The sequence below is a fragment of the Mus caroli genome, unplaced genomic scaffold, assembly GCF_978045245.1.
Source record: "Mus caroli unplaced genomic scaffold, Mus_caroli_1 scaffold_11, whole genome shotgun sequence".
NCBI classification, from domain to species: Eukaryota; Metazoa; Chordata; class Mammalia; order Rodentia; family Muridae; genus Mus; species Mus caroli.
This window is the reverse complement of record NW_028227266.1, coordinates 76929295-76954904: the sequence shown is the minus strand read 5'-3', so window position 1 is coordinate 76954904 and position 25610 is coordinate 76929295. Positions and strand designations below refer to the sequence as shown.

The following is a 25610-nucleotide window of genomic DNA, read 5'->3' as shown; positions in this document are numbered from 1 at the left end:
AGCATGAAGCAGGGAAAGAGTTCTTTACTCCCACTATAAGCACAAAAGCAAGCAAGCAAACAAGCAAACAAACAAACAAAACTTAGAATGCTCTGAGCATGGCAGCTTATAATCATTCTTTAAATCCTTTGTCCTGGATTTTGGCTAATTTGCTCTTTGGAGGAACTAATGTGGAATCATTATTTTGGGGGGTGTTGTGCTTCTCTGGTTGTTCCTGTTTCTTACGATATTGGGATTTACTCATCTAGGGTTATGTTGTTGCTTAAATTTCTCATGGTTTTATCTTTTAAAAATCATATACATTCTTTTTATCTATTTATCATATGAATTGATGCTTTACAAATGTCTAAGTAGGGCTAATTGTGGCAGACATGAGGTGCAGAGTTCGGAATTTAGATCTTCAGTCTCTGTGTCCCCGGCAGCTGGTATCATCCCTGTATTACTCCCAGGGTAGAGCAGCGACAGTTCAGGTAACTGCCACTGCTGTGTACACCAGGCCAATGTTGTTTTACCCACTGAGAAGCGACGTGTCTTTAACTTCAATAGCTGTTGGATTATAAACACCAGGGTAGTGTGGTGCATAGGAAGTTAGTTACTAAGATTAGGGGTGGAGGGAAAGCAGTTTGTGTAAAGCCATGGATCAGTGTTAGATCAACTGAGAAAAAAGTGTGCGAAGTGACTGGGGAGGGAACGTTGTGAGAGTGTTGGGGTCCAGACACTTTAGCGATTATTATACTATAGAATGTTGTAGTTAGGAAATGAATAATAGGAAGGATTGGAGATGAGAAAGAAAGGAAAAGAGGTTTCGAACAAGAAAGAACTGTGGGTTGTGGATGGGGAGGAAAGGGGAACGTACCGTTTACTGAAGTGTTGCTGTGGCAATCGTGAACCACCTTCGTTTGTTCTCTTCTGAAAATGTCAGTTTTTCCTCTGTCAAACTTAAAGGATGTCTTTTCTGTATATAAATATTTGTGATAGACAGGTATATACTTTCCAGGGCTTGAAATGTACCAGTTGCTTTCCTGAATGTTAGTGCTTCTTTTGAGAGCTCTGATATACTTGCTTTTGTAAATAAGTTTATGGTTTTCTTTTATGTAGCCCTTGTGTGTGTGTGAGTGTGTGTGTGTGTGTGTGCGTGCATGCATGCATGTGCACATATGTGTTTATATGTGTGTTAGGACATGTAAATGTGTGGGTGCACATACCTATGTGTATTCCTGCAGAGGCCATAGGTGGATGTTAGGTGTCCTGCTCTATCACTTTGAAAATATTTTAAATATCCACATTTTAAATTATTTACCGGGCTGGTGAGATGGCTCATCAGGTAAGAGCACCCGACTGCTCTTCCAAAGGTCTGGAGTTCAAATCCCAGCAACCACATGGTGGCTCACAACCATCGATAATGAGATCTGACTCCCTCTTCTGGCGTGTCTGAAGACAGCTACAGTGTACTTACATATAATAAATAAATCTAAAAAAAGATTTTAAAAAATTATTTACCTTATGTATTGGTGTGAGTGTGCACACATGCATGTGCTGTGGTGTTCATGTAGTGGTCAGAAGACAATTTTATGGCCTTTTTCTCTCCATCTTTACCTGGGCTCTGGGGCTCAAACCCAGGTCATTGGACTTGCATGGCAAGAACTTTCCCTTCTGATCTTAAATATGCATATGCTTCCCTACTGACCCTAAATATATACAACAAAACATTTAATTTGGCATTTTCAAAGTGAGATGGTAAAAAGTCTTTTAGAAGAATACTCTAGCCATCTTCAGAGTCTGTGTACATTACCAGGGAATTAATTTCATTATAATTCAGTAGACGGAAAGGGAGAGTAAAGTTAACACTAATGGATGATCTATGAGTAATTAGGAACACAGAGCCCAGAGATTACACAACTCTGAAATTCCTTAGTCATTGACTGAAGGTCATGCTACAGTAGGATCTGAACTTTGTACACACACGTTATCAAAATTGTCTTTCTATTAAGTAACTTTTCCCAGTTGCAAATATGGGGCTTCCAGAGGCCCGGCCAAGACAGGGACAGAGGTGGACATAAGTTTTGCTGGGACAACACAAATGAGGCCAAGAGATTAGATTATTTGCTGTGGCCCACACCTATTTTCATCATTCCCTGTGATATCTAACAGTGACTCTCCCTTCTACAAACAACCTAGCATAGCTAATAGAATCGCATTAGCAGAGAAGGGCATTGGAGTTCAGAGCAAAACGGAAACTTGACCATGTTCAACCTCTTGAGTATTGGATTCCTCCTCCAGGCTTAAAGTCAGGGCTCCTCTACCCTACTCTGGAGCCCTACTTACTCTGTGCACTGTTCTTAAAATACCTGTTCCATAGTTACCCAGCTAAACTAATTGACTAGCACAATTCCACATCGGCATGGACAGAAGCAGGCCCTGTCAAGTTGACAATATGAACCCCCACACAAAAGAATGTGCTTATAATTTAGCCTAGTATTGCAAGTAACATTTTCATCTAGGAAAATGTACAATTAATAATAATTTTTCTGTTATTTTTATTAGCTATTTGCCTGAAACTCTTTTTTAACAGACTGTTCTCAAATGTATTTGGCAATCAGATATGAAACCATTTTTAGAAGACCATAAGCTTCCTGTATAGCACCACACTCTTTTTGTTGGATTTACAGTAAAGGTGGTCCATATGTTCTTTAATCCTCAGCCAGTCTCCAAACCTCAACAATGGCTTGGCAAGACAGGCTCACTCACACCATAGTGGCAAGAACAACATGAGAATGATCAACCACTTTCTTGGCTTTAATTCCCATTCCACAACGTGAAGCCCATCCCTGGTACCATTACTGTGTCAAGAACTGGTGGGTAGACAGGTCACAGGCCCTAACGAGGAAACCTATGACTCTGCTGCTGCTAAATGGACATAGTATTAAACTGATTCCTGGTACTTACACCATAAGTATGGGTATGACTCTCAATTCTCATCAGAGGAGATTCTATTTGCTGTAGATGGTAAATAACACAGGGGCTTCCAACTAGTCAAGATGCAAAGAACAAGAGACCACAGAACGCTCAGCCCCAAATGGAAGGTCTCCCCAAAGTTCAGGGATCATTGCAGAAGTGGGGCAGAAAGACTGTAATAGCCAGAGGCAGTGGACAATCATAAGGAAATAGTGTTTCCTGAGCACAGCAGGGAAGCTGTATATATGAACTCACAATGGTTCTGGCAACATACACAAAACTGGTGCAAACTCAAGGCAGACAAAATCCCAGCAGAGAGAGGGAAAGTAGACACAAAGTCACATACCCAGCTGAGTGACTATTGGCTATGGATGGCTACTGAGAGAGAATCAATTGTCTCCAAGAGTGTAACCTCTGGATAAGTTGACCACTGTGGAGATTTGAATAAGAATAGTCCTCATAGGCTTATATGTTTGACTGCATGGTTTCTAGTTAGTGGAACTATTTGGGAAGGATCAAGAAATGTGGCCTTGTTGCAGGTGGTGTGTCATTGGGGGGGGGGGGATTTGAAGTTTCTAAAGACTTGTGCCATTCCTAGTATCACTTTCTCTGCCTTGTGGTTGTGTCTCAAGATGTGAGCTCTCAGCGACTGCTCTAGTACCATGCCTACCTGCCTGCCTAGTGCTATACTCCCCACCAGGATGGTCATGGACACTAACCTTTTGAAACTGGAAGTCCCAAATTAAACACCTTCTTTGATAAGTTGCCTTGGTCATGGTGTTTTACCACAGCAATAGACGATTAACTAAGATAGCCACTATCCAGTACATACATCCAACAATACAAGGGCCTGGAGAGATGGCAGAAGTTAAGAGCAGCCTTGTCCCAGCCTGCTAATGGCCATGGTCCCCTGCCATGGTCCTTACTGTGTATGACTCTCCTTCATATTGTTCCCATGGAGTTTTTACCATGTGTGAATGTCGTCAAGAAGAACTCTAATGTGTGCCAACCTCATGCTACCAGCCTCTGCTTTGGACTCTTACTAAAACAAAGATGTCCCATCTTTTGGGGATGAGGAGAATAAATGAAATGTCTCTGGGTTCCAGTCCTTCAAAATACTTGTTGAAATGACTAGAGTGGTTTTGGGTTGTTTGTTTGTTTTTGGATTTTTGTTTTTGGTTTTTTTTGTTTTTTGTTTTTTTGTTTTTCGAGATAGGGTTTCTCTGTGTAGCCCTGGCTGTCCTGGAACTCACTCTGTAGACCAGGCTGGCCTTGAACTCAGAAATCTGCCTGCCTTTGCCTCCCAAGTGCTGGGATTAAAGGCGTGGGCCACCACACCCGGCGACTAGAGTAGTTTTGGAACCTAGAGCCACTTGGAGTCACTGCTTACCCCTGCTGGGATCTAGAGATTTTTAATGTGTTCAGATCAGGATCATTTTCCCTGAAAACCAGTCACAATGCGAGTTGACCCACACTCTTTTATCGGGCAAGACACACTCTACTGAAGGAGGAAGCTTTAACCATTTCTACTTTGAAGGAACTGCCAGTCAGTTATTCCCAGAGATGTTCAAGGGGGCCTTCACCGACAGGTGTACAGAGGTCCTGACTGCAATGGTGTCTGCCTGGCCCTTCCCATGCCTTCCTGTAGGAGCCCTGATAGAGGACCCTCACCTGGAGACTTTGAAAGCACTGCTTGAAGGATTGAATGTCCTGGTCACATGGAAGGTTCATTCCAGTGGCTGCAAACTCAGAGTGTTTGATTCGAGGAAGAATGTGCACCGTGACCTCTGGAGTATACAAGCTGGATCCCGTGGAGATAACTGCTCACCACAGATCATGGCACAGAAGCAGCCAGTGGAGATCTGTCCTGGCCCTGGGAGGAAGATACATCTCAAGGTGGTAACCGATTTTTGAACTCATGAAGGCCAGTTTTGATGAATGGACCATATACTTGTTGCAGTGGGTCCAGCAGAGAAAATGTTCTATTCGTCTGTGCTGTAGGAAGCTCCACAGTTGTGTCTCCACAGACTCTACTGTGATAAAGATCTTTAAATTGGTGGCTTTAAACTGTATCCTGGAGCTACGGCTGAGTCGGTGGTGGCTTGAATTCCGGGTAGACCTTGTTCCTCACCTGGAGCGGATGAGTAACATTCACACCCTCACACCCAGGGAATGAAGCCCTGAGGGAATGAAGCCCTTCAGTTTTACTGCTTGTGAAGACCAAGGAAGATGAGCAGCAAAGCACGTTGCTGTCTCTGTACTCCAACGCAGAATCTCTATTTGAGTGATAGCTACCTTCTAGAAGACTCCCTTGACAAGTGGCTCAACTGCCTGGCCACCCCCTCGGAGACCTTGTCAATTACGGACTGCCCTCGGCTCTTACAGTCAGACTTCGAGTGCCTGCCCCCTTGCCTGAATAGTTGTAAGCCCAAGCATCGGAACCTGAATGCTCTCTTTCTACCTGATGTAGGCCATGAGCTTCCAGGGCTCATCCCTGGGAAAGTCACAAGTACCCTGCAAACTCTGGAACTGGAGCCGTGTAGAATGAGGGCTGCTCATTTCTCATTTCAAAGCCCTCTTGACTGCCCTGAGCCAATGCTCCCAGCTCCTCAAAGTCAACTTCTATCATAATGATCTCTCTCTGCTTGTCTCGAAGAACTTTCTTTGTCACACAGCCACACTGAGCCAGCTGGCCCAGGAGCTGTACCCCACCCCTCTGGGATGCTATGAGGGTATCAAGATACTTAAACATAGATTTAAGCAACTTTGTCCAGAGCTGCTGGACATACTTAGGGGCCAAAGGCAGCCTAAGGAAGTCCCCTTTGCTACAAGTGCCTGCTTGGAGTGTTTACATTCCTGCTACTATTATTGTAAACTGGAGGCCACAGATTGCCTTTGTCAGTAAGTAGAATAAGGTTGCTTCTGGTACCAAGAGTGGAGCACTGTGTATGTCCTTGTTTGCATATAATAAAGATGCTGAGCTTTTTTTCTTTTTTAAAGAAAAAGAGCCGGGCCTTTAATCCCAGCACTTGGGAGGCAGAGGCAGGCAGATTTCTGAGTTCGAGGCCAGCCTGGTCTACAGAGTGAGTTCCAGGACAGCCAGGGCTATACAGAGAAACCCTGTCTCGAAAAACCAAAAAAAAAAAAAAAAAAAGAAAGAAAGAAAGAAAGAAAGAAAGAAAGAAAGAAAGAAAGAAAGAAAATGAAAAAGAAAGAGAAAAGGAAAAAGAAAAAGAAAAAGAAAGAACTGAGTAAAGATGAAAAAGTGGTGTTTGTGGTGCTAGAGCAGTGGTAGCGTACCGGCCAAACACATGCGAGGCCCTTCATTGTTCAGTCCCCAGCACCAGAAAGAGACTTACAGAATTCCCTGGCAAACTTTCAACTGAAATAGTTTCATTTTAACTTAATGCAACTCTTCAACTTTGATTCTTTCTGCACCGACCCCCCCCCATCCTACTATTTCATTGACATTTTTACTTCCCATTAAGATTCATAGTAGCCTCATGTATCTCTACACTGATCACTTCCATGGGTAGTTGGGGAAAGAAATGGAGAGGGGTTTCAACAGGGCTGCTAGCTGATGTCATTTCAAGTGGGAAGTTCCTAAAGTAAGTCTCATGGTACATGGGATGGGTTTCTGAGAGTGGTTGCTAGGTAACAGTCCGATTGATTGTGTGCTCTCCCAAACCTCCCAAGCCACAGGGAAAGTCACTTGTCATAAGTACTAAAGGAAAAAGCCGGAGGCAATGGTCACAACACTCTTTCACATGATGCACACCCTGCCTGGCCTTGGTTCACAGAGCAGTGTGGGCTGCTGTTCTGAGGCAGCCTATCTCATGGGATAAGCTGCACAGGAGAAAGCCCAAGAGGCCACACCCAGAGTGTGGTCACTTAGTAAATACTCAGACTTCTTTATCCCGTTGGTCCCTGTGAACATTGCCAGACCTGACTGGGGAGTTTCATGCCTTAACAAAGAGTGTAGGAAATACTGTTCCCAGACAGATCAGATAACATGTGAGTGACTGCATGCTGAGGAAAAGCAGAGCTTGGGGTGGGCATTCTCTGAGTTTTCTTTGCCTGGTTCTAGGCAGATCCTCTGGATCCAACCCAGTTAGGATGACAACTCTGAGTGCACTCCTGTCTACCAGAGACAATCAACATAGGAGGAAAAGACCAGAATTTCACATTTGCCCCAAAGGATTACCTATTCATTTGAGGGTCTGTATTGGCTGGTTTGTGACAACTTGATGTAAGTTAGGGTCATTGGAGGAGGCTCGATTAAGAAAATGCCTTCAGACACACCAAAAGAGGGCATCAGATCCCACTACAGATGGTTATGAAACATCATGTGGTTGCTAGGAATTGAATTCAGGTCCTCTGGAAGAGCAGTGAATGCTCTTAACCGTTGAGCCATCTCTCCAGCCCTAGCCCCAAAACTCAGAATACCCAAGATACAATTCACAGACCATATGAAGCTCAAGAAAAAGGAAGACCAAAGTGTGGATACTTCAGTGCTTCTTAGAAGGGAGAATTACTCGTAGGGAAATACTCATAGGAGGAAATATGAAGACAAAGTGTGGAGCAGAGACTAAAGGAAAGGTCATCCAGAGACTTCCCCACCCAGGGATCTATCCCCTATACAGTCACCAAACCCATACGCTATTGCAGATATTGGGAAGTACTTGCTGATGGGAGCCTAATATGGCTGTCTCCTGAGAGGCTTTGCCAGAGCCTGACAAATACAGAGGCAGATGCTCACAGTGAACCACTGGACTGAGTGTGGGGTCCCCGATGGAGGAGTTGGAGAAGGAACTGAAGGAGCTGAGGGAGTTTGCAGCCCTGTGGGGTTAGCAACAGTATCAAATGGCCAGACCCCCTGGAGTTCCTGAGCACTGTACCACCAACCAAAGAATACACATGGAGAGACCCATGGCTGTGGCCCTGTATGTATCAGAGAATGACCTTGTTGCACATCAGTGGGAAGAGCGGCCCTTAGTCCTGTCGGGGTTTGATACCCCAGTGTAGGGGAATGCCAGGGTGGGAAGGCAGGAGTGGGGGGGGGGAGCACCCTCATAGAGTCAGGGGGGAGGGGGAATGGGATAGGGGCTTTCCAGAGAGGAGACCTGGCAAGGGGATAACATTTGAAATGCAAATAAAGAAAATATCCAATAAAAGAAAAAGAAAAGAAAAGAAAAGAAAATGCCTTAATACTTTTGTAAGATCCAGCTGTATGTCTATTTTGTTTTGGAGACAGGGTTTCTCTATGACTGTTCTGGAACTCATTTTGTAGACCAGGCTAGCCTCAAACTTAGAGTTCACCTGCCTCTGCCTCAAGAGTGCTGAGATTAAAGGCATTTGCCACTACACCCGGCTTGTAGGCTATATAATTAGTGATTGATTGGAAAGGGTCCAGTCCACTCCTGGGCTGGTAGTCTGTTCTGTAAGATGGCTGAGCAAGCCAGTATGCAGCACCCCTCCATGGCCTCTGCATCAGCTCCTGACTCCAGGTTCCTGTCCTGATTTTCTTCAATGATAGACTATGGATGTGGAAGCATAAGCCAAAGAAATCCTTCCTCCCCTCCCCATCTTGATTTTTAGTCATGGCATTTCATTGGTAAGACAGGGACCAATGGTAGTGACAGAATTGCCATGCCGGTACCTTTTCAAATAGAATTGAGGGCCTCCTTGTTCCAAGCCCCATCCCTACGGTCATGTCAATCCAGTACCTCTATTCTCTGTCCAAAACTCTGACTCAACAGTGGAGGAATGAAAGTGGGGCCTCAAAAGCTCCCTAATGCTACTGGGTTATCTGAGGTTCACTTTTCCTTAGAGACCAATAATAACTCCTGAGGGTTTGGGTGAGGCTCTGCTCAACGTACAGGCAGTGGAGCCAAAGATAGCCCCAAAGGAAGAAGCAGGAGGTGTAGGTGGTCCTTGGCTTACGGTGGCTGGAAGTATATCATTGACAAGAAGAGGAAAGGGATCCGAACCCAGGAAAGTAATTGCTTTATGTATTCATTACCTACAGCAAAGCTGATGACTACAGAATACCACTCTGGGGGGAGGGGCCCAGGTTCGAATGTACCAGGGTATGCAGCCCATCATCTGAAGAAAGGAGGAGGGATTGAGTGGAGCAGGCTGTAACATTAGTGCAGCCTTGCTCCTTGGTGGCCCTACAGAAATGGGACAAAATCCAAATCATTAAGTTATTTCACAAGAAAAGGCATGAGACACACCAGAAGTTGACAGGACAGGGGGCTGGTAAGACGCTCGGCAGGTTGAGATCCTTGTCCACAAAACCATCAACCAGAGTCCAACCCTCAGGGTGACTTCCAAAAGTTGTCCTCGACTTCCATATGCACTCTGTGTCGTGCGTGTGCAGGCATGTATGCGGGCACATGCGCACGTGCACGCACACATACAACAAACAAATAAATGTAATTTTTAAGAACAGACAGGCTGTCCTAGGAGGAGTTTGGAGCTGGCAATCACATTTTCCAAACCACTAGCAGGAGCTTTCTCTAGACCAGAAGCCACCAAAAGTCCCAGTAACATCCCCACCTCTTCTTTTCCCATCAAATGAACCCTGCGCGGGGTCCAGCTTTAACCTATGACTTGGGAACATAATAGTAACATTTAAAGAAAGCACCTCAAGGCGGAGGAAGCTTCTGCTCAGCCTGAATAAGGAACTGTTCACTGGTTTTGTGTTGGTCCCGCTGGTCTCTAGGAACGTCTACGCAAAGTAAAACCTGAGCTTCCGTGGCTCTTGCTGCTGGAAGAGGACTGTCTGGTGTGCAAGGTGGTTTTCTATAATAGGGTTTCAGAGTAGTGTCCCAGATGTTCCTTCTGCTCCCACCTCAGCATCGCAAGTTCTCAGAAGCCAGTGTAGATACTGAAACGATCCTCTGCTCCTAACTCACCACTGCAACCTAGTTATGGTCCTGACCTTTATACAGACACACTTTAGCTCAATGTCCTGAATACATCTGTCTGTCTGCCTACCACGTCTTCATAAGGGACTCTGGTTTTGTGACATTTGTAGACTGTCATCCACAGCCAACAAGCTGAAAACAAAACAAACACCTCTCCAACGAGAATAGTTTTTCACTGTATTTAATTGGCATTTGTCATTGTGGGCAGAATGGTTTTGTTGTTTGAAGAGCTTGACTCCTGGGATCTATACCTTGCTTCTGGAATGCTCTGCAGCTGGCTTATGGCGACGCTGCAATTGGAACCTTGCGGGTGCCACCTTAGAGCACGCTGCACTAGAACTTCAGGACAGTCCTGACCACCTCAACATAGGGGCCATCTGGAGGAGGCTTCCTCTGACTTCCGGGTTGCAGGAACTTCTTAATTGTAGGAATGTTGCTGATTCTTGTCTTAAATGCCTGAAACCAGAAACAGTGACATGAGGGACCCATTAGCTGTCATAACCATTAGGAAATCAGAATTTTGTCCTAAGAGGAGGTGATTTTCCTACAAGATATTCCCACTATGCTTTCCCATCCTTATCTTTCTCCTCCCAGATCCTCCCACATCCTCACCCATTCAACACCATACCTCTGTTCTCTCTCTCTCTCTTAAGAAAACAAAAGGCAAATAAAAGACAAACAAACATGGATAAAACAAGAAAAACTAACAAATAAAAGGAAAATAAACGTAAGAAATAGCAGGAGAAACGCATAAACATGCAGACAGACAGCACTCAGCGCACACACAAACAAAACTCATAAAACCTCAAAATCAGAAACATAATATAAAGGCAAAAGACCAGTGAGGGGGCCCAGATAAAGCAATATGAGACCAAAACAAAACAAAACTCCAAAAATACCATTGGGTTTTGTATTGGCTGTCTATTGTTGGGCATGGAGTCTGCTCTTAAATGTGGTTTGTATTTCCAGCACGACTAAATAGAAGAAACTAATTAGAAACAACTGTTCTTAACAGACAACGCCTAGTGGTTTTCTCTGAGAGCGATGTGAGGAGCTGGAGCAAGGGCCAGGTAAGTGTGGCAGTCACGGGATTCTTCCCCACAAGCTGGGGCGATGTGACCAAAAGGTGGCCCAGCATGAGAGCCACTAAAAGTGAACAACATCATCTTACTGGAGCCAGGAGGGAAAAACAAAAGATTAACATTCTTGCTTCAGTCAGTAAAAATGTTCAGAGTGCTGAAAAAAAGCTCTGAATGTTCGGATAGTTTAGCAATTATCAGGGACTGAGCTAAGGCCTCATGCATGCCAGTCATGTGTTTAACTGTGAGCTACGTGCCCCGGCAGTTTAAATGTTCATATTGGAACCTCAAATCCCCATTTTCCCGTCATATGAAGTTTAATTCCCTGACAGACCCTATAGCGTAAGCGAGAACAAAGGACCGGAGTGACGGTAACAATGCTTTATGAGCCGGTTTCCCTTAAGTTCTAAGTTCAGCTTCGAGGCGGTTATTACTGCAGGCTTTGCTCCAGCTGCATCTTCCTGAGTGAGGTGTCCACGCCCAACAGCATCTTACCTGCAGCAGAGGGAAGTCGGACAGCACAGGGGCACTGAGTTCTTCCACCATCAAAATGGCTTCTAGGAGCTGGATGTCTGCCCAACTGAGTTGGTTGCCAACGAGAAAAGCCTCTCCGTGGTCTTTTAAAATCTACAGAAAAGAACAAACATGATTTAATGGCAGTCATGATGATCTGCCTATCTGTATACTTGTCCTGAGAGGTTCATTGAAGCTTTTGTGTATGGTGTGTGTGTGTGTGTGTGTGTGTGTGTGTGTGTGTGTGTGTGTGATCTCCAGTCCTGGCAAGAAAGGGTGAAACCAACCCTCAAACACGAACCATGGACAGATACACTCTCCTCTCTTTGGGAAACGGACAGTGATTGTCAAGACTCTTGTGTGATGAAGTACTGACAATCTTTGAAAAGCATGGGGGAAGTGAAGAAAAACTATACCCACCAGGACAGAGACAAGGGAGCTACAACTATCGAGAGCCCAGCTGCTGTGACAGAAAATAAGTCACTAGTGGAATTAGAAGACCAAACTTGAAAAAAAGTAAATTTTTCCATACCCAGTGGAAAGCAAATATAAAAAGAAACCACAGTCAGCTTTGAGTATCAAATACATAAAAGATGGTCCACTCCACAAAGAGAGGATAATATATATGAGAACTTGGGAAACGTCTAGATAAACGTCTCAGTGATTCCGTAACTCCAGGTCCAGGGGATCTGACAGTTCTTTTGGCTTCCATGGGTACCAGGTACACACATGATACACAAACATTCATCCACGCAGGCAAAATGCCTGCCTGTTGCTGTGCTCCCAGCCATGATAGTCATAGACTCTAACCCTCTGAAACTATAAGCCCCAAATAAATTCTTCTTCCTATAAGTTGCTTTAGTTATGATGTCTTATTATAGTAATATAAAAGTAACTAAAACAGGGTCAAAACTTAAAAAGAAAAGGGTATTTAAATATATAAGACTATGGCGGCCATTCTCATTCAAAATACCACAGACTCTATAACAGGAAAGCTCTGATACAGCCTGTTTTTTTATATTTTCATTTGTTTTACATTGTGCGACTATGTATGAGGGGATGCATGTGCCATGATGTGCATGAAGAGGCCAGAGGACAACTTATATGAGTTGGTGTTTTTCTTCCACCACTGGAGTCCTCAGATTTGAAATCAAGTTCTCAGACTTGTGAGCAGAGGTCTTTACCGCCCCCCCCCCCACCCGGTACCCACCGTGTTTATCTTTTTGAACAATCTGATTCTTAAATATTCTGCATATCAGGCAGTGTACAAGCTTACCTTTTCAAACACTGGGAAGTAACGGGTTTTAGCTCTTGACAGTATCAAAGCATAGCTCTCCTCTTTTTCCTTGGGGGTTTTAAATGGAGCCCCGGCAATCATCATCATCAGGTCCTGGGTGCCATCTGCATACATGTCAATCCTGAAAACACACCAGAGCGGCCCATTGGAAAGGAACCTTGGACTGCAAGCCAGATCTAACCAGACGAGAAATGAACACATTGGCTGACTGAAAGGATGCATGAAAGGTAGCAGGTGCCTACATGTTCAAAATCTACAAGCAGAGTGAGATTATGATGGTTTAGAGATTATTAAAAACAAAAACAAAATAAAACCAAAAAACCCCACCCACTTAATAAAAAGTATACATCAAGACAGGAGGTGGAGGCACACGCCTTTAATCCCAGCACTCAGGAGGCAGAGGCAGGTGGATCTCTGTAAATTCAAGTTCGAGGCCAGCCTAGTCTACAGAGTGAGTTCCAGGACAGCCAGGGCTACACAGAGATACCCTGTCTTGGGGGACTATATATCAAAACAATGAGAATGCATGCCACTCACAGGCTGTGGAACTGCGTCTCCTGCCATCTGCTTTAGGAGGAAGGTGTGGGGGTGGAGAGATGGCTGCTGGGCTTCTGAGCTTTGCTCACTCCTATGTGACCTTTCTCTGTTTTCTGAACAATGGAACCTGGGATTTTTCTACTACCATAACTTCTGCATGCACTGACCGCTCTGCCACTTCAATGTTTGCTCTGATGAGATCTTAGGGACCCTTTACTTAACCCCAAATATAGATTAAATTTTTCTTCCTTTTTTTTTCTCTTTTCTTTCTTTTTCTTTCTTTTTGCCTTAAGTCTACTTATCTACATGAAACTAAACAATATGGCTTAATAATCCAACTATCCTTAGCCAGGTCCGGCACAGCATATGACAGAGCAGATATTTGTGGTATACAGATTCAAGGGAAAAACACCAAACCGCCAGCTTGTCATCCTCCAGTACTTATGACGAGTCCTGTCAGGTCCTTCCATCTACGGTCTTCCCCCATGCTGCCCTTGTGACTAATGAGTAAGGTGGAAATACGAGCAACTCATCCTGAGTTCAAAGCTTATAAGACTTACATTCGTCCACTCTTAGAACTGTCTGCATGTCATGAGAAGGTTAGAACGCCCAGATGTGGATAAGTGGCCTATTCCTCCAAACTGACAATCAGCCAGTACTCAAATCCAGAGCTACCTGGCTAACTACTGGTTAGCAGACATATGGGTGAGTCTGGCTGGGATAACTCCAGCCTAGGCCAGATAGAAGCTACCCAGAATCCCCATAGACCAGTGCTTGCTAAGTGAAATCTGTTTCAAGTTGATAGCAAAAATTGATCATCAATATAATGTGCAAGGCTTGTTTGCCGAATTGGTCATTTGCACCTTCATGTAAAATACTTTAGTAGGTCATTTTCTGAGAACATAGTTTGCTAGGCATGAATATGAGAATACTACAAGCTGACTAGTGTGACTGTATACACAAAGAGGGTGTGGAATATGTTCTCAACCCAAGCTATGCCAATTCTAGCAACAACAGCTCCCCTTTGTTCCCTCACTTTCTCCCTTTAGTTCCTGTTGAACCAGTTTCAGTTAGTGTGTGACCACAGACGCTTGGTTAAACATTTACCACTGGAAGGAACACTACAGTACCTGACTCTCTCCTTCAGGTCCTTCCCATACAAGTTGTACTTGGCAGCAAGGTAGCTGAGGATGGCCCTGGTCTGTGTCAGCAGCATCCCATCTATTTCAACCAAAGGTACTTGGCCAAAAAGCAGGCGTCCATCTGGGATGTGAAAGAGAGGGGTAAGATACTCATCTTCAATGGCTTCAATGGTTACAGTCCATCTGCATGATGGTCCAACCAAGTCCACTGGATGGTTTTTAGTTTTCAGTTATAAGAATGAATGAAAGGCCCCAGTAGATAAGGAAATGCTGATCATTTGTTTTGTGTCAAATCTGAGCTTTGATTACTTCATGCATTTTTGTGTATTAGACAGTAGCAATTTAAACAAGATTTTTCTATATTTATTCTAATATATATATACATACATATATGCATGTAAGTGTGTATATATTTGTGTATATGTATACACATACATATACATACACATACATACACACACAAACACACACACACACATACACAGCTAGCATTTCTGGTCCTCAAAGCTTAAGTCCTGTAAAACTCTTTGGGCATTTGGCATGAAAGATTGCTAAGAATCCCTTGCCCTCCATATTCTGGGTTGGGACTGAAGTCTGATAGTATGCGTTCTTTTCAAAGTATATAGTTTACAGGCACATATGACAGCAGGAAGGACAGACACAGCAACAAGAAGACATCATATACAGTCCTAGGTTCAATATCATTTTCAATCCACTGTAGCGATGCATGTTTGAACAAGTTACTTATCTGAGCTTCAGCATCCTATTGCTAATAATAGTATCTATTTATAGCTGGATTCAAAAGCATGAAAGGACACAGTAGTTATTAGTCAAAGCGAATCAAAAGCAAGCTTTAGTTGGTGACTGCTTACAATAGCTATAGTTTATCATTGCTTAACAGCAGGAAAACATTCTGAGGTTTATGCGTTAGGTGATTTCGTCCTTGTATAGACACAGTAGAGGGAATGGACACAAACTAAGATGCCTACAGAGTCACTAGAATCATCTTATGAGAACACCATTTGTGTATGTAGTCCATTGTTGACCAAAGGTCCACTGTAACCTGTGATTATAATGCACGTGGAGATAATCGTGGTGCTCTTCTCATGCAGAAGGGAATATATTCTCAATTTCCTTTAATACCAGCACATTGTCCACATGAGTAAGAAACTTTGCCTAAGCTTGGAACCACACTTCACTAGTACATTGGTATAACCATAGGACCTCTCTCCCCTCTGTCCCTTCCTCCCTCCTCCCCCACTCCTCTCTCTCTCCTTGAAGCAGGGCTTTTCTGAGTAGCCCTGGCTGTCCTGTAACTTGTTATGTTAACCAGGCTGGCATCACACTCAGAGATGTGCTTGCCTCTGCTTCCCAAGCACTGGGATAAGAGACATGCTCCACTGTGCCCCATTTCCCTGATTTCTAATGATGTTCACTTGACTCAGTGGTACTGGAAGATGGTGAACATCACTTTAAGAAACAATGACAGCTTTCCAAGAGCCAGTGTCCCTGTCCCTCTCTTCCCAGAAGTGTTAGGCAAGTCTGTGGCTTCTCTGGGTCTACCTTCTGAGGTGTAAATGTCTGTGGATCCTAGCCTCAAGGTTTTAGTGTTCGTAAGAATGGCTATCTTTTTCCTAGTCGTAGTTGCCATTCCTAAGACCTGTGTTCTACATAATGAATATTTCCAGAAACAAGTTTTTTATTTTTTCCAATAAGATGGGATTGAATAAACAGGGACTCACCCTTTTGCAACTTCTCATACTGTTCTCTTGTCTCAAGAAATTCTTCTTCAAACTAGATTGAGGGCAGAGAGACATTGGTATAACTTTAAGATAGGAAGCAGGAGAAAGACTCTGATACCGTTCAGAAATGCCTTATGGCCTTCAGAATAAAATCTAAAAGGGAACCAGAGAGCTGTCAGCTCCCCTCTGTAAGTATGATGGGGTGTGTATTTAAAGATTAGCTTTCAGGGGGGTCCAACCTTTTGACATTGTGACATGTGGTTGTCGTCTACTGACATGTTGGCTGCATGCATAGCTATCCTGGGATGCATGTGCTGAGGGTGGGTGGGTGGGTGGGAGGGTAGATAGTAGTTGGAAGAGTCTAAAAATGGGATAAAATGAGACAAGACAACATCTGGGCGGATCTCCTATATCAAAGATTCCTAAGATGTTGCTCTCCATTTTTGCTTCACCTCAACTAGCTCTTCTTTCACTTCAAATTTTTGTCTTTGCCCCAGACTTCTCCAATAGTTTTCCCTCTTTCGTTTCCTCTCTTCTGCTTCTTTGGCTTTATAACTTTTCCTTCATATGAGGCCAAATTAAGTTTATCTTTGAGACTGATATATCCAAAGATCCTACTCAAGCGAGGTTATGCTCATTTACTGATGGCTAAAACTGTAATTAGCCTCCATCTATAGCCATCTAAAGCTTTGCGAGGGTGTTTTTGTCCTTCGTCGTATCTTGAGATGGGGTGGGACAGATGACCAGACCAGGGAGGAGTCTCTAAAGTAGGAAACAAAGACAGCAGTCAGCCTTGTTCTGGAAAAACAGAATTCATACTGGGAGAGACAGCAGTTTGAAGACATTTCTATAAAGTCCATGAGGAGACTTGGACTCAAGGTAAGAGCCAGTCAGCAGATCATACATCTGGGCCAGGACTCCCTCAGGCAGCCATGAATTCCATGAGTGAGGTGCTGAGGCAGGGGTTAAATGGCCTCAGAAAAACCAACCAATCCCAATGGAGGGAATGAGCTAATCTTCCCCTATGGTTATGTCATCTCCAGGAGCTTCATTATATCCCAGGCCCTCAACTCCCCTCTTCCCGGGCACCTCATGACTGTAATCCCCCCTCTCTTATCTAAGAAAACAGGTGGAAAGGAAGGGAAGGAGGAGGAGATGGGACTTATGCTACATCCCCCCAACCGGGAACTGACCTCCACTCCAGCCGCAGCCAGCAGCCAGCGGATCGACTCCATCCTTCCCCTGCCTTTAAAGTAGTAGAGCTTAGGTTTGGCTGCCATGACTCCTGGTTTAGAGTTTCCTAAAGAGCAGAAGTAAAAAAAATATGTTTAGAAAACAACCTGGTACACATCATATGCTTCGCCACCAGTTACAGCCGAGATGAAACACGGTAAGAAAGCTCCTGTGTGGGGTGCACAGACAAGAGCATGCTATGGAGATACGCACAAAAGCGGGATTTAGAGTTGGCCTTGTGAGCAGGTGGTTAGGACTGGGGCGGGGCACTTGCCTTTGCTAGGCAGTCAACAATGTCCCATTTCTTGAGCAGAAATAGCAGTCTTTAATTTTAGCCAATTAAAATGGGCAGTGGTGGTCCACGCCTTTAATTCAGGAGGCAGAGGCAGGGGAATATCTGTGAGTTCAAGGCCAGCCTAGCCTATAGGGTGAATTCCACGACAGCGAGGACTACAAAGAGAAGCCCTGCCTTGAAAAACAAAACCCCAAACCATCAAACAAACAAACCAAAAAAGTAGCCATTTCAATGTACATGCATGGTTTGCCTTATGTTGTAGAAACGCTGTCACTCACAGCTTGAGACAAAGGAACCAGGCACACCCACCAAGGCGTCACGTTATTGAGACTGTCTCTGGTATTTGGAGATAGGAACCAGGAATTGATATAATGGCTTCATAAATATCTCTGGAAAAAAAAATCTTTTCTAACACCATCAAAGAGGCAGCCTACTTGAACTGGGCTATTCAGCGGGAACTGGGGAGGCTTCAATTGCTGCCACAAGACTTTATTTTTTTTTCCAGGTAAAAAGAGATCTATGAAATAGCATAAAATATATTAATCATAATGACAAGTTAGAAAATACCAAAGTAAAGCAGTGGTGACACACACCTATAATCCCAGGACTTGGGAGGCAGATATAGGTGGATCTCTGTGAGTTTGAGGCCAGCCTGGTCTACAGAGTGCAGGATAACCAGGACTATACAAAGAAACCCTGTCTCAAAAAACTAAACTAAATAATACACACACACTGTAAATATCTGTAAAATACAAAATTCTGAATTAAATTATTTTTAAACTTGCAAAGTGCTATCCTTTCCACTAATCACTTCTTCCTACACGAAACATAAAGTGGTCCCTGAGCACCGTGATACGCATCCCAGGCAGATATTAGACATGCTGTTCATAATATGTTTTGATAAAATACATTATGGCCAATCAGATCAACCTCACACATAGAGATAAAGGTTTTTGCCAAATGAAAAAAATTATTGTACTTTTTTGGTTACGTATACTGAAAGAAATAGTATCACTAAAGCAAAAACAAACAAACAAACAAAATTACATCATTGGCCTGTTTGGGGGCAGGAGGAGTGCAGTGGAATTGTATTTGCCTCACAAGCATGAAGTGCTGGGTTACACACACACACACACACACACACATGCACACACACACAGTGTGGGTACATATAACGCAGCATTATAGGAATCGAAAAAAGCCTGACAGAATGTTAGTTTGCTTTCTGTTGCTATTTGTGTTTAGTTGCTATGATAAAAACACTGACTGGAAACAGTTTATTTGCCTTACATTATTCTAGATCACAGTCAGGTGAGTGAAGCCAAGTCAGGACTGAAACAGAGACCACAGAGAAACACTCTCTACTTATTGGCCTGCTTCTCAATCCTGGCTCAGTCTGCTTTCTACAATAGAATCCTGAAAGGCAGGAGTGGAGTTGAGAACCAACAAATCAAAATAAGGAGGATTTTTTTGGCAAGGATACAGAACCACATGGAACGGGGTGGCATCACCCACAGTGGGCCGCCCCACCCCCTACCAGCCATAAATCAAGAAAATGGCCCAGCTGAATGTGGTAGAACTTGATTTTAATCCCAGTACTTGGGAGATAAGAGGCAAAAGGATCTCTTGTGAGTTTGAGGCTAGCCTGGTCTACATAGTGAGTTCCAGGACAACAATTACTGCACAGAAGGACCCTGTTTCAAAAAAAAAAAAGGGGGGGGGGAGAAAACAAAGAGAGATGCAGAGACAGAGAGACAGAGAGAGCATCCCATAGACTTGCCTATAGGCCAAACACTCTGATGGAGGTTTAATTCTTTTTTTCTTAAAAAAAAAAAAAAGATTTATTTATTATTATACCTAAGTACACTGTAGCTGTCTTCAGACACACCAGAAGAGAGTGTCAGATCTCATTACGGATGGTTGTGAGCCACCATGTGGTTGCTGGGATTTGAGCTCACGACCCTTGGAAGAGCAGTCAGTGCTCTTAACCACTGAGCCATCTCTCTAGCCCCAGAGCTTTAGTTCTTAATTCAATTGTTTCCTATTCCCAGATGACCCTGGCTTGTGTCAAGTTGTGGGGGTGGGAGGAGAAACAGCTAGCACACAGAGATTGTATGCACATGTAAATTTGTCCAGCCAGGATAGAAGCCTAAAGCAGGTCTTCTAATACTTTTTTCTTGATTCAACAATGTTTAGTATAACCTAAAGATTGGTAATATAGAAAACTATGTCCATTTATCCTTCAAAAAGTAAACCCAGTTATTTCCTTGTTTAAGGTACACTGGCAAGAATGAACAAAATAAGTGCAGTAGAAATACTAATTTTGTGCCCAGGAGCCGCCAAGAACAAAAGACAGGTTGTCCTGGATTTCATTCGAATGCCAGCAGCATCCTGACCCAAACTCATCTTCTCAACTCTGGTTTCTTCTCAAGAGTTGTCCAAGTGTGTACGCAGTTCCATCGAGCTAGTTCACCAAGTGGGCTTTTCGGCTGATGACCCTGGGAGTTGAACCCCACCCAGAAGGATCACAGAACGTGCACCCGTATGCAGCTCCAGAAGCCAGCACACAGCTCAGCTGGACTGAGCAGAAAGCAGCCATCACGGGTGACAGTTTAGATGGAAAAAGAAGTACAAAATCTTCTAGAAAATGGAAGAACACTTCTCCTGATACAATTGCTTGAGTTAGGCCACAGGTACCGGTTCACAGCTCAGCTCCAACCAGGGCTTAGTTCCAAGGTCAAAAGGAGAGCATATGTGCAACTCACTAAACATGGAAACCTAGCAACCTAAAAATGTCCCTTCTCTGTCGCAGATTACAGCAACATTTGCTTGTGAGAAAAGAAGTCAACCTGGCTTCTGTTTTAGAAGTGGGTGGCAATCTCCTGAGTGCACTTGGGGACCAGCAGCAGCAGTTTCTAGGTGCCCACTAGGAAGTTACAGGTCTGAGATGGCTCAACTGTGAAGAGTACAGAGGACTGGGCTTCATCCCAAAACCCATGTGGCAATTCACAACGCTCAGTAACTCCAGGCCCAGAGGATCTGACTTCCTTTTCCGGGCATCCTTGGATGCTGCACACGCGATGCACAGATATGCACGCAGACAAAATACCCATGCACAATAAAATTTAAAAAGGAAAAGAAATGAGAAGAAAATTCTAGGGCGAAAATCCAATCAGTCTGCCCTGGGGTCAGCGGTCAGCATGGAACCATTGTCTATTCTTCCCATGAACTGGGTCAACATGGAACACCAGATCTCGGGGCAGCTCTCAGTTGGTTATGTGGATTTTTACTGCAGCCACGTGGCACTCCTGCGGGACACAGCACCCCTATGGGACAGAGACTCTGACCCAGGAGCTTGTATTAGGTACCTCCTCCCCATGCTATAATTGCATGAGGGTCTTTATTCAAGCTTGAGCTTGGGCCACCAACCTTCCTGGTGGAACAGGAAAGAGAGTGAACCCCCAGGTCTAAGTGAAGGGGGTTTATAAAGGAAAAAACTGCAAGCCGGGTTTCCAAGCCTTGGCATTCATTACATTGAAGAAGTATAGCAAAGTAAAAACAAAATTTGAGGCTTTTAGGCCCAGGCTTGGGAGTGTGGTCTTTGTGGCTTAGTGCTCCAGGTGCTGGTCATAAAACAGATAGCGACATTCCTTCCTCCACCCACCTGCTTCCTGGGTTCAAAGAGTGTTCATTCAAAGAAAGTCACCCTGACCCACCCTGACCATTGCTGGAACCTGCAATGCAAATGTGCTATCATTAGGGGCTCTTAGAAACTGTCTTGAGAAATAACCCTCACAATTACCAGGTATTCCTTGTGACATTTGTGACTTTACACTTCCTTGTGACTCTTAACTGGTATTTTTGGTATTTTCCAACAACACCCTCCCCACCTCCTTGAGTTGTGGTTTCTTCCTTTAAATACCCCCTTACTCAGCTACTTGGGGCACCACGGTCCTCTACCCCTGCGTGGTGTATGACCATGGGCCCGAGAGCGCTCTTGAATAAAAATCCTCTTGCAATTTGCAGCAAGACCGTTTCTTGTGGGTGATTTTGGGGTGTCGCCTCTCCTGAGTCAGAACTTGGGGGAGTCCTCACGTTGTGGGTCTTTCAACATGAGAGGGTAAAACAATATCAACTAAACTTCTTATTAATTAAGCGGATTGGTTAATGTTCATAGAACACCAATCAATGGTTTATACACTTGCTTAGATGAAAAAGTAAAGCCAAAAGACTCAAATCTACCTGGGTCTTTGTAGCTATGTAAGAATAAATAAAGCGGGCTGCCATGTGGTATTTAAAGGCTAGGGCAAGTCTGAGAAACAAACCGATAAACACCTCACCAGAGCTTGCTTCTTCGAGAAGCCCTGCATTTCATCTTAGCACAGCTCCCTGCACATGCAGGACCAGGAGGAAAACTCCAGTGTTTGATCATTTGAGTTAAGTCTTCTGAACACATGGAGGAGATGTGGAGAAGCACAAAGGTACTCTATGGCTGGCCCCTGCTTCCTTTCTAAGTAGGTAAAAAAATATCTGAGATTTTTCTAGAGAGAATATGTGTGTGAGAGTGTGGGCATGTATGTGTGGTGTGCATGTGTGAGCATGTGTGGATGCCCAAATACTAATGAGTATTTTCAAATTCAAATTCAGTTAAAACCCCACTTAAGTCTTATGTATTTCAGCTAAAGTCATCCCCGTTGGGTCCTGGCAAATGTATTTATTGAGTGTTCTGCTGCATATACACCCATATGCCAGAAGAGGGCATCAGTTCCCCTTATAGATGGTTGTGAGCCACCATGTGGTTCCTATGGGGGATTGCAAGCCCAAAGGAAGAACAATATCAACTAACTGGACCATCCAGAACTCCCAGAGACTAAACCACCAACCAAAGAGATTCATGGCTCCAGATACTTATGTAGCAGAGGATGGCCTTATCTGATATCAAAGGGAGGCCCTCTGTCCTGTGGACATTTGATGCCCCAGTTCAGGGGGGTGCTAGAACAGTGTGTGTGTGGGTAGGTGAATGGGTGGAGGAGCACCCTCATAAAGGCAAAGGGGAGGGGGCAGAGGGGGATGAGATGGCAGGGTTGTGGAGGGGTAACCGGGAAGAGGAATATCATTTGAACTGTAAACAAATAAAATGATTTTTTAAAAAAGCCTTATGTATTTACTTTGTTGTGCCCAGACTGTAAAAACCCCAAAGAGAGCATCAGGAATCACAGCCTGCTATAATTGCATGAGGGTCTTTATTCAAGCTCGAGCTTGGGCCACCAACCTTCCTGATAGAACAGGAAAGAGAGTGAACCCCCAGGTCTAAGTGAAGGGGGGTTATAAAGGAAAAAACTGCAAGCCGGGTTCCCAAGTCTTGGCATTACATGAGAGGGTAAAGGAATTCTGCCCTTCAAACCTGATAACAGGTTTGTTCTGACAGCGGGGCGGAATGTGCAGCTGGAAAGGAACCTTTCCAACCTGGGAAAAAGTACCTTGTGCTATAGGAAGCTGGTGTAGTTTTACAACTGGCCACAGCTGTCTGGGAACACTTAATTGTCTCTTTTTCATAGTCTAAGAGTGGGCTGTTACCATTTCAAGGGTATTGGCTTCTGTTTCCTTGAGGGCAGGAGCCATCTGCACCTGAGAAAAGTTGGCTGTTAATCAAAAGGGGGTGTGAGTCTCAGGGGATGCTAGGGTATGCTGCTTTCCTCTGTTCCCAAGGCTGGCATTTGCGTGTGCACGTGTACACACACACACACACACACACACATGAGCATCGTCACAGGGAGGGAGTGCTAACTGCTCTGACTCCACACAGGGCCAGGAGAGTGTAGGATTTGATGTGCAGGTTTCTCGGGTCTCTTCAACTTTTGAAGTTATAATGTGTGAGGGTGTTTTAGTGTGCCAGGTCATACTTAAGCTGAAAGAAAATGAGATTTTGTATCTCATGATTCATGTAAAAGAGTTGTCTATGAGCCCCCGGCCTGGGGCTGAGAACAAAGCAGAACAGACAGGGCTGTTGTTAAGACATTCCTAAGAACAGCTTGATTGTACAAGCAGGGCTATCTTGTCTGGGTCAACACCACCTGGCCGGAACCTCCCCTCTGTCTACTGCCCCTTGACGCTGGGTAAAGTCATACATACATCAACTGGTTGCTATGTGAACAAAGATAAGCCCCTAGCCCACAGGAACAACGTCCTGATGCCCTGTAATCTTTCTGTTAATGTTTATATAAGCCAATAGTGTGTCGCTATGCTGAATTCCACACCCCTAAGCCCCTTACCCCATAAAAAACCCCTAGCTTTTGAGCCTCGTGGCTGACATCCGTTATCTCCTGTGTGGGATGCATGTCGGTCTGGAGCTCTGTAATTAAACGTCCTCATGTATTAACATCAAGATGGTAGTCTGTTCGTGATTCTTGGGTGCACACCGAATCGGGAGTTGAGTGGGGGTTTCCCCACTAGGTTCTATCAAGCTGTGCACAGACAACGCATACGTGTCCATTGGATAGATGTCCATTTGCTATTTTCTTCAGAATCATGAGAGACTAGAAGTTAGACAGACTCCTCAGTTAGACAGACAAGGGAGGGGCCATGGATACGTAAGAAACCTGATGAACTTCCAAGATGGCAGGCTTCTTCTATACCCTCCAGGCTGAGACAAAAGCCTGACCCCTTAAAACCAGGGCCTTGCAGGCTTTTACCTCCCAGCAGCAGACCACTGCTGAGGGACTAACTCAACACCTTCTAGGCCATCTGGATTAGGGCTGGTTTACAGGAGAGTCACAGGCCAGAGAAAGTGATTGACCCTAAATTGGGGGTGGGGGTGGGGTTCTTCAGAGACTAAACAAACAAACAAACAAACAAATCCAGCCCTTGAGAAGAGATCGGGGATTTTTAGATTTTGTGGCTTCAGTGTTGCAGATCTTTTCTCTGTGTGTCTGCTGCATGTGGGTGGCTGCTTGCCTCCAGCAAGCCCCCTTCTTCAGCTGCTGAGTCTCTGCTCCTGTCTGCAGGGTTTGAGATTTCTTCACTGCTATCTGTTGCAGTTGAAATTCCTCCTGCCTTTTAATTACTTAAATGGCAGAGAAAACGAACCTTATCAAGACCTTTAGACCATACCAATGGCTCATCTACTAGGCAGAAAAAATTTGTGCCTTTTATTTGACCTAAACAAGCTTTGAGATAGTGAACACCAAAGAAATCACGAAGTTAAAACAATTGCTGATTATAAACTGTAGATTTAGCAGAATCGCACACGCGCACACACACACACACACACACACACACACACACACGTACGCACTCACCTTATTCTTGTGGGATTTTGTCTCCAGGCACTCGAGAAAGAAACTGTTACTTCACAGTCCACAGGTCTGTTTTGAAAGCTCCACCCACCAGCCATTCAGCATTTAAGAAATGCACACGCCCCCTAGGCTTGTTGGTTAACACTTTGTTCCCTGGAGAGAAGAACAGGTTTGCTCTAAAAGTTTTTGCTGACTCATTACTGAGTAGGGGAATACAGGGGGTGCATAAGGACCCCAATTCCTGTGCTGGAAGTGTTTACATTCTCTACGGGGGAACCCAGTAATATAAACAGTACAGATAAATGCACTGTATTCAAAATAACTATAGCATCAACCTATTGAAAGGTTACAGCTTGCAGATTTGTGAATTCATTGTATGTCAACAAAAGTACAATAGAGAGGAATCAGCGACTGAGAGCATCATGCTGTGGTCCATTCTTGTGCTGCTAAAATAGATACTAAGATACTAAAATAGATATAAAATAGAGACTCAAGACTTTATTTTTGAAAACAAATTAGAGGCGTACAGCTCTGGAGTTTGGGCAAAGCCAAAATTGAGGGGCTTTCTTTCACTTGCTGAGGATGGGGTA

General features: G+C 44.2%; 1 protein-coding gene and 1 pseudogene across 1 annotated transcript; one reads left to right on the top strand and one right to left on the bottom strand.

Moving 5' to 3' along the window:
• Nucleotides 1-4426: 4426 nt before the first annotated feature.
• LOC110302371 (oogenesin-1 pseudogene) lies at nt 4427-5860 on the top strand (annotated as a pseudogene).
• A 4192-nt stretch (nt 5861-10052) lies between these two features.
• On the bottom strand, nt 10053-25106 carry LOC110301652 (glutathione S-transferase A4). The gene is made up of 7 exons (XM_021172215.2): nt 25024-25106; nt 17391-17497; nt 16198-16249; nt 14444-14576; nt 12756-12897; nt 11462-11593; nt 10053-10343 (listed from the first exon to the last, which is right to left on the bottom strand). The coding sequence occupies exons 2-7, from the start codon at nt 17475-17477 to the stop codon at nt 10221-10223; spliced, it is 669 nt and encodes a 222-aa protein (XP_021027874.1). The 5' UTR covers nt 17478-17497; nt 25024-25106; the 3' UTR covers nt 10053-10220.
• Between the last annotated feature and the right edge of the window lie 504 nt (nt 25107-25610).